Source organism: Engraulis encrasicolus, chromosome 24 (genome assembly GCF_034702125.1).
Source record: "Engraulis encrasicolus isolate BLACKSEA-1 chromosome 24, IST_EnEncr_1.0, whole genome shotgun sequence".
NCBI lineage: Eukaryota > Metazoa > Chordata > Actinopteri > Clupeiformes > Engraulidae > Engraulis > Engraulis encrasicolus.
The window spans coordinates 23,718,765-23,728,764 of NC_085880.1; the positions used below are offsets into that span (position 1 = coordinate 23,718,765).

At 45.4% G+C, this 10,000-nt stretch overlaps 1 protein-coding gene across 1 annotated transcript in view; it reads left to right on the forward strand.

Moving 5' to 3' along the window:
- The window catches only part of pkdcca (protein kinase domain containing, cytoplasmic a), a 42,177-nt gene that overhangs the window by 23,705 nt on the left and 8,472 nt on the right, over positions 1-10,000 (forward strand). The window contains exons 3-5 of the mRNA XM_063191199.1: positions 1,963-2,234; positions 4,144-4,223; positions 6,098-6,205. Coding sequence (XP_063047269.1) covers positions 1,963-2,234; positions 4,144-4,223; positions 6,098-6,205 — 460 coding nt within the window. The remainder of the gene's footprint in view (positions 1-1,962; positions 2,235-4,143; positions 4,224-6,097; positions 6,206-10,000) is intronic.

The window sequence follows — 10,000 nt, forward strand, 5'->3', positions numbered from 1 at the left end:
GTGGTGGTATCTGAATGGGGGGATGGTGTAGTAGCAGTGGCGGTTGCTTGTGGGGTTTCTGGAGTTTAGTGGATTTCGGGGGAAGTCCCCGGGGGATATGAGCGGAGAGGATTTGGTTCCTATTTGGATTGTTCTCTGTGAGTTGTTTTGGGGGTGGGGGTGCGGAGTTTTGGGGGGACTTCATTGAGAGCTGTTTGATTAGGCCCTGAGATCTAGTTGGATCCCCCCCTCCACCCCCACCATCATCTGCTCGCCTCCTGGCTTGTGGGTACTCTGGAGGGTAGTAGATTTGGGGGAGTCCCCAGGGCATCTGACCAGAGGATTTGGTTCCTATTTGGATTGTTCCCTGAAGGGGGGTGGGGATGTTTGGTGAGCTTCAGTGAGGGATATTTGATGAAGGCCTTGAGATCCAGTCTCCACCATCATCTGCTGGCCTCCTGGCCCTGTGAGGGTATAGGCAGCCACCCCAGGACTGACCCCAGGCTTCTCAGGAGCAGGCTACCGCCAACACAACAGAGGGATAATCCCTAAGACACACGGCCTGAGCCAGCCCCTCCCTCACTGTGTGATCCTTTTTCTATAGCTTTCTTTTCACGTCTTTCTTCTTTCTTCTTTTTTCCTTCTTCTTCTTCTTCTTCTTCTTCTTCTTCTTCTTCTTCTTCTTCTTCTTCTTCTTCTTCTTCCTTTTCTTCTTCTTCTTCTTCTTCTTCTTCTTCTTCTTCTTCTTCTTCTTCTTCTTCTTCTTCTTCTTCCTCTTCTTCTCCTTCTTCATATAATAACTTTGTAATCCACTTCTAACTTGATTCTCCACAGAAGCTCTAACACACACTGTACTCTAAGCAAACATGCGCCACACACTCACGCATCCACGCACGCATACGCACACATGCGCGTGTGCGCGCACACACACACACACACTCACACACATGTGCGTGCATACACAAACATGGACGCGCGTGCGCACACATACACATACACACACACACACACACACAACACACACACACACACACACACACACAGACACACACACACACACACATACACACACCCACACACTCACGAGAATATACAATCTCCACACACACAGAGAGAGGGCTGTGTTCCATCTGGCAGAGACAGCTGCAGATATGAAGAGAGGACACTGCCTAATGGGCTGTGATGTTTGTTTGTGAGAGAGTGCTTTTCTCGTTTGATCCCCGTGCCCATGTCTCCGTAATTGATTTGTATATTAAACTGGAGTGTGTAGTTTCCTCAGTGCGTAGTGCTGGTAATCAAAACATCACGGTTGTTTTTCTGGCGAGATGCGCGCTATGTTGTCCGGGTAACTCATCTTCCATTTGTCTAACATTTCATGAAATGTTTGACCACATTTGAGCCCCTGAGGAATTTTTCCAACGATATTCAGTAGCTGAAGTTGACAGAACAAAATGATATCAACACGTGTGGATAACTTGTTTCAACACAAACGTTTACAAAGTTGATGCTGCTTTACATGGGTCATCAGCTGAACCGGAAATGTCGCCTCAGGAATGAGGTGGATACAAATAAACGTGTGTTTGGACTCCTTGTTTGTGTGGTTGTGGTGGTGTGCACCCCAACTTCCCCACATCCATTTCCATCTGCTGCACTACCGTATCTCTCTCGATGTCTTTCTCTGACAAAAGTGGATATGAATAAGCTTGCCCTGCCTTTAATTGGGACAGCATTGGCCTAGTGGTGAGGGAGGTGGTCTTAAGATCAGAGGGCTGTAGGTTCAAATCCCACCCTTACCTCTCCCTACACCTCCACCCATGACTGAAGTACCCCTTGAACAAGGCACTTAATCCCACATTGCTCCATGGATTGTAACCAATACCCATTAAATAACTGTGAGTTGTTTTGGATAAAGGTAACAGCCAAGTGTAATGTAATGTAATTTAACCCCTTGCATGTTTCTGTGCTGTGTCGTCCCCTCTGTAGATCTGCCTGAGCCTGGTCCGCCTGCTGCACTACCTGGCCCACTCCCCTCTGGGGCCCGTCACCCTGCTGGACTTCCGGCCGCGCCAGTTCGTGCTGGTGGGCGGCGAGCTGAAGGTGACGGACCTGGACGACGCCAGCGTGGAGGAGACGCCCTGTGGCGCCGGGCCCTCGGACTGCCTCATCGAGTTCCCCGCCCGCAACTTCACCCTGCCCTGCGTCAGGGGCCGCTGCCAGGGCATCAACGAGAAGAGGAACCTCTACAACGCCTACAGGTGGGCAGGGCAGGAGGAGATTGTGCAGAAATAGGGGCAGCCATGGCCTAGTGGTTAAGGAGATGGGTTTTAGATCTGAGGATTGCAGGTTCAGATCCCACCCTCCCCACCACACTCCATGGCTGAGGTGCCCTTGAGCAAGGCACCTAACCCCACACTGCTCCAGGGACTGTAACCAATACCCTGTACTTAAAAAATAAGTGTAAGTCGCTTTGAATAAAAAAGCGTCAGCTAAAGCTAGATTTATGCTTCGGACGCAGAGTCCGTCCGTCTTCTGTCTGTGCGAGTCCACGCCCCCCTCGCAGAGACTCTGCGGCCCGTCGTCGAACGCCTCGAAAAAATTCTAACTATCCGTCGGACGGACGCGGAGGACGCAGACAAAAAGGCGCCATGATTGGTCGTCTCGCCACTTCCTTGTTCTGTTCTTGTGGCAGCGCAAGGCCAGTAGTTTGCGAGAGCAGAGCTGTATTCTGTTAAAAACTATATTAATGCCTTGTGCGTTAATGTGTGTAAATACACGAAGCTACAAGCTAAGTAACAAACAATGCATCAGTTGAACACTTGTGGCACAATGCCTGTGGTTTTACTACCTTAGCTTCCTCCACCGAATGTTAACACACATCGGCAGAATCAACTGCCTTTACATGCTTGCATTTTCTGCTCGTGAAAACAGACTCAGTATTTCAAATAATACCAGTGCATTGCCTAGCCTAGCTAACCGGGCTAGAAAGCAGTATTGCTTAATAATGACCGCAGTGCTTACAATGCAGTGAAAGTAATCACGCAATTTCAAATATGTCTCGCGACGAGACCTCGGACCTCGCAGAACTCGCAGATGCATGAATACAATGTTGGTTCGTGGCCACTCCCACACGACTTTTGACGAGCGCAGTTGCAGAAGTCTAATCTGACATTAGTGCTTACAATGCAGTGAAAGTAATCGCGCAATTTCAAATGTGTCTCGCGACGAGACCTCGGACCCCGCAGAACTCGCAGATGCATGAATACAATGTTGGTTCGTGGCCACTCCCACACGACTTTTGATAAGCGCAGTTGCAGAAGTCTAATCTGACCTTAAGTGTAATGTAATGTAATGTAATGTAATGTAAAATATTGTCACTACAACTAACCAGAGTAGTCATAGGTGCCGACACTCCTTTTGTCCTGCATTTCAGACCCATGTCCCGTCACTACAACTAGCCCAGAGCTTTCTATGTAAAGAGTTACACCGTTGCCATAGGATCCCGCTGTGAAAAAATGACAGTGAAATTTGTCCATATATGGTCAAACATGTCTAATCTCTGGGTTTTGTGTAGCCTTCACAAAGTTCTGGATGTAGTGTGTGTTTCAATAGAGTATCACTGAGGACTCTGAGAGGAATTGATAAACCAACCCTTTTTTGCATTTTTGCAGCACCTTACAAGACCTAACCTAACCATGATAACACAAACGTGCAGAGATGGGTTTACCCGGAACCTTCGAGGTTAGCATAAAACAATATGGCCATAATTCAAAGTATCGGGTAACTTTGATTCATCTACAATTTTGAAGTAGCCAGAGTAGTCATAGCTGCCAACACTCCTGATTTTCTCCTGCAGTTCAGACTCATCTCCTGGCCCATTTCCGGTACTCTGCCAATGCAGTGAATATTCTGCCCTAATTTCTGTTTTGCTGCCTACAAAAAAAATCCCAAATTTTGATACTCAAATGTGAACAGGAATGGGAGTAGTTGTCCTGAGAAGAGGGCAGATGCCTTATCACCATTCAATTGTGATATTTTCAGCCTATATGATTCCTGAACTTTGAATAGGATACCCCACAACCTGAGAAATGTACTCATTTCATAATCTGAAAGTTTGTTTGTAAAATGGAAATCAAATGTAATGCATTGCACGTTTGTGTGTTTTAGGTTCTTCTTCACATACCTGCTCCCCCATAGCGCCCCACCTTCTCTGAGACCCTTGCTGGATAAGATTGTCAACTCAACTGGTGGGTATACACACGTGCACGCATGCACACACACACACACACACACACACACACACACACACACACACACACACACACACACACACACACACACACACACACACACACACACACACACACACACACACAACTGAACTTATTTTGACTACTGTTAATGAGCTCCATTCCATAACGTCTCCTGTGAATGTCAGAGAACATTCTTTAAGCGTGTGTGTGTGTGTGTGTGCATGCGTGTGTGTGCGCTGTGTGTGTGTGTGTGTGTGTGTGTGTGTGTGTGTGTGTGTGTGTGTGTGTGCGTGTGTGTGCGTGTGTGTGCGTGTGTGTGTGTGTGTGTGCGTGTGTGTGCGCCCGGCCCCACACATGAGGGTGGAGTGATGAGGGCATGATTTGTGGGCATGATATGAGGCTGTCAGCGCATCGCTGGCTGATTTAGACCTGCTTCTCTGAAACACAACAGGCCATGACGCGGGGTGTCAGCTGGGTGGCTGAGGAGTGGGTGGGATCTCAAGAGTTTTATCCTATCAGAGCCTTCCTTTTCATGTGGGCTCGCAGCTGATTGGGTGCTTGGGATTCCCTAGTAATCATTTGTCATGACCACGCAATACATTGCATGTATCTGTCGCAAGGTGTGACTCCAGTGGTAGTTAGTCCATCCTGTCTGTGTCTTTCTGACTGGCTATTGTCACAACAGGCATGGGGGTGATCTGTACGTTTCTAGGACTAAGGTAGACTAAAATAGACTTTTGTTGTTCCATGCAAAGTCACTGCTGAAATTCAATCAAGCAACTTAGCTAGAGACTGAGACGAGGTGAATGGACAATGGATTGCACAGGGTTGGCTTTTCTCCCAGCCAGCACATGGTCATGCCTTGTGGACAAGTAGCTTTATTCAATAGCATTATAGTGTATGGGAATCAACATTGATAATAGTTTAATAATAATAATAATAATAATAATAATTGTATTTGTATAGCACTGTGTCATACAAGGCATGTAACTCAAAGTGCTTAACAAATGGGAAAAAACATTGTTAGAGATAGATTTAAAAGGAGAGGAGAGATAGATTTAAAAGGAGAGGTATAGAGGAGAGGCAGAAAAAGCAGGAAGGCAGAGGAAGAAGAGATAGACAGAGAATGTAGAGTCATAAGGTCAACGTAGGTTAGGACCAGGATTCTTAGATGTGTAAGGTCCATAGTGGCTGGGCCTATCATAAGTCATAGATAGTCACACAGAGATAGCATTTGAAGTTGAATTCAACCTGAATTAATCAGTACAACTAGTGTCTGGAAACGAATAAAATTCTCTTACACTAGCTTGCAGTACATTTTAAAGTCATCTCAGCTTATTTTAGAATGAGATCACCTTTTCAAGCAGCATCAGCTTGTTTATACGGAAGGTGTTCCTGAAGGAAATCACTGGGTGATGGCAACACAAAATGACAAGGCAAAATAACTGAATGGTCTTGTTAGCAACCTTACTTTGTGGATAAACTGAAACAGTCAAAAATATTTGTTGTCAGTCTTTGTATTCCTTGTGAGTTCAAAGACATTGTAGACTGGTAGTTAAGTAGGCTAAAGTTAGCTTTGAAGCACTGTCATCATTGTGCATTTGTTTTGAAGGCACTTCCGTGCCGTCCAAATGGCAAATGGCATTGCTGCATTAAATGTCTGAAGATATGTTATGCATAGTTCTTCTCCTTATTTCAGCATAGCTACTGTAACTGCACTGAAACTCTACAGGGAATTGCATTCTGTTGTTTTTTGTTGTAATCACTGGGTTTGTAAAATGAGGGTGTCAGTATGAGTGAATGTGTTAGTGTGTCTGTGTATGTCTATAACTAAACTTCAGAGTCTAAGTCTGTGTTTGTGGTTACAGGAGAGTTGATCTGGGGTATTGACGAGACTCAGGCTCATCTTGAGAAGGTGCTGCATCTCTACAAGAACGGACTATACTTGCAGAACACCTCTCAGACACACACATCTGGTGAGTCAAGTTATTTTATTTGTCACGTTCAGACATCCCAAGAAGCATTTCACCAAGTTGGTATGAAAGTGAGCCAGACAATACTGGTTAGCATGTCATTGTAGTTCCGGTTGATATGATATGAAAATGAACATGAATATGATCATTCACCGAAAGGAGAATGATTTTAAATGTCCAGTATGTAGTTTTTTAGTAGTTCGTTTCAAGAATTTATAGTGGCCATTCACAAATGCCATCTTTTTCTTTTTCTTTTTTTTTTTACAATCACCATACATTTTTTATTCATGATTGCTTGGAAATGTACACTTGTCAAACATGAATATGTGGACCCTCTTCATAGACAGTTATCATATTGACTGTCATAGTTCTTTGTTGTGAACTGGCCTTAAATGCCACAGCCTGTTTGGCCAGTGGGGTTATGCAATAGCTGTTCTCTTTTCCCGTGGCCTGTCTCTCCCACAGACACAGACAGACACGTGCATTGCTTTTGATAAACATTATTTTAGATCTATTAGACATGGAATGGCATTCCACTTATAGTTCCACCTCCGACCTTACATCATTCACACACACACACACACACACACACACACACACACACACACACACACACACACACACACACGCACGCACGCACACACACACACACACACACACACACACACACACACTTGACAACCCCCAGACTACCGTTATCAGCATCCAGCTGTACAGTGCACAGTCCAGAGAATCTGACCTATGTAACAATGGAGCAGAATTATGACCGTATATGGCCCAAAAAGCAACTGTGTGTGTGTGTGTGTGTGTGTGTGTGTGTGTGTGTGTGTGTGTGTGTGTGTGTGTGTGTGTGTGTGTGTGTGTGTGTGTGTGTGTGTGTGTGTGTGTGAGATAGAGAGAGACAGAGAGAGAGAGAGAGAGAGAGAGAGAGAGAGAGAGAGAGAGAGAGAGAGAGAGAGAGAGAGAGAAAGAGAAATGGCTTTGACACTGTCAACATCAGCATGAAATGGAATTAAAGTAAACTCCTTCCTAATCCCCTGTTTGTTCCAAGACAGTAAGTGAAACATGACGGAAAGTTCCAGCTTCATTTTTCTCACAGCTCTACAATATATAATTTTATTCGTTTAAAGGGTCTGGAATGGCGATTACTGATGGGACGGGTGAATATCGAAGTTTGAAATGTAGGCTACAAGTGTTTTTACCCAGTTGCTAAAGTTTGGTTGTGGCAAGTAATCTGCTCATACTGTATGTATGGAATGCGTCATTGTTTGCCCCTTTACCTCGTTCGCTGATTGGTCAGTTGTCTGGCAACACAAGCACTGTCCTCCCTTAATTAACCCTTTGATGAGTACCATCACAAATATGTGATTAGTATGTTGCCGACATTTTGAGTTCTCATTATGATGTCACAAGGACTTGGTGGGATTGTTAACACAGAGTTCTATGGGAGCTGCAGAGTGTTTGAGAAAAAATCTAGAAGAACTGGAGGAAAATCCTTACTCCTCACAGGGTTAAAGCCCAACTCAGACGGGTAACGTGGAGGAAAATGTGAACATCTGGAGCATCCCATAGAAATGAACATAGGATCCAGGGAACATAGGACCCAGAGTCCATGGGTACGCTACGCTAGTACGCTCCCCTCTTTTGTGTGTGTGGGGGTGACTTTAAGAGGTTGCTATGGGGGTCAGCGTAATTAGCTGAGTGGTCTGTGTTTATGTTAGTGTCATTAGGCAAGTGCTTCCTGTTATCAGTAGAGAGGTTTTTGTGTGCGCTCTGAGCAGACTGAATGGTGTGGGGTGTTTGTGTAAACGTGTGCTAGCTTGAGTGGTCACTGTGTGGTAGTCTCGTTGGTGTGTGTGAGTGTGTGTCCATGTGTGTGTCTGTGTGTGTGTGCTTGCGTGCATTTGTGTGTATGTGTCCGTGTCCGTGTTTGTGTGTGTGTGTGTGTGCTTGCATGCATGTTTGTGCACACATGCAAGTGTGTGTGTGTGTGTGTGTGTGTGTGTGTGTGTGTGTGTGTGTGTGTGTGTGTGTGTGTGTGTGTGCGCGCACGTGCCTGCGTGCGTGTGTGTGCGCGTGCACTTGCAAGTGTGTGTGTGTGTGTGTGTGTGTGTGTGTGCACGTGCATGTGTGTGTGTGTGTGTGTGTGTGCACGTGCAAGTGTGTGTGTGTGTGCGTGCGTGTGTGCGTGCAAACGCGCGTGTCTGTGTGTGCGTGTGTGCGTCTGTGAACGCATGCGTGTGTGTAAACGTGTGCGTGCGTGCGTGTCTGTGTGTGTGTGTGTGTGATAGCAGGGGAGCCATCCGTTGGCCTGCTGGGTCAACTCTGGGCCAGAGAGAAGAACTGACTGCTGTTCAAGTGGTGTTTGTGTGAGCTGCATTAGCACTATTGTTGAAAGTGGCTGGCCGGCTGGATGAGTGGGTGGGTGGCTTGTCATTAGGAGTTCTAGAGGCCGACTTTCTCTTGTGGAATGTGTGCCGTACAAGAGCATTGTTACGCAGGCTAGCCTGAGTCATCACGTCTGGCGCATTTACCTGAGTGTTCAGTGTTTGTGTTAGCGCCATTAGCAAGAGCGCTCACAATGTTAGTGATGGGGATTTTGGTCTTCCTTCGAGATTTCAACAGGCCCTTGAATGTACTCTGTCTGGTCTCTATTTGCTGAATAGTGTTCGCATTAAAGTAAAGTAAGTAAAAGTACAAGTTTATTTATACAGTGCTTGTCACTGACAGGACAGTCACAAAGTGCTTTGCAATTGGATTATGGTAGGATTATGAGAGGAAAAAGTGTAAGTAAAACATTCTAAAACATACTGCAAGCTAAGTGAAGGTAGACAAGCACATAGGCCTAAATACATTAAATGTATCTGGTGTGCTTACAAAGTGTCTGATCGCATCACATATTCCATCTGTGTTGACGGGTGCTGGGTGCTGTGTGCTCTCACTCTCCTTCCTTCACTTTCACTCTGCCTTACTTATCCAACCATTCTTCTTTCACTCTGAGTCAGTTTGCATGGTGGAGCCACTCTCTCTTTGAGTATTTAAAGTGTGAAGTCCACAAAAGTGTGCACCTCGTAAAAAAGTAATTACGGCAGTAAAGCACATAATGGCTCCTGTAATTTACTGCTTTTTAAGGTCCACTGGTTGCTGTCCTCTTCTGTCCCCAGGAGCGAAAAATGTGGTTTCTCTCTCTCTTCTCTCTCTCTCTCTCTCTCTCTCTCTCTCTCTCTCTCTCTCTCTCTCTCTCTCTCTCTCTCTCTCTCTCTCTCTCTCTCTCTCTCTCTCTCTCTCTCTCTCTCTCTCTTTCTCTCTCTCTCTCTCTCTCCAAATGTGTTCATCTTTACACCTGTAAAATTACCTATACATTTTTATGTCCTGCACTTCTGTTTACTACACTTTCATCTGAACAATTTGATCAAATTCTTATACTCCCAACCAACTTGTCATAATTCATTTCGACTTAACAAAATTAGTCTACCATACACAGGTATATATTCACTTAATTCAGTAAGTTGAGTATGTAAATTATCTGGTTATTACTGGCCAACAAAGTCACAAAGCCACAAAGCTAATTCTTGTAATGCAGCACAGTGTAGGCCTACATTGTCGTGGTTAAAAGTATTCTTCACTATGCCTGACAGTACTTTCAGTTCTTTCACCAGCGGTATCAGGATCAATCTTACAGCCAATTACAGTATGCATTATGTGCACAAACAGAATCTGAATTTCCCAATTGACAACTCACTCTGTTCCCTGGACAGCCCAGTGGATTCACCGTGGCGCCGACCCTGGTGGGAGGTC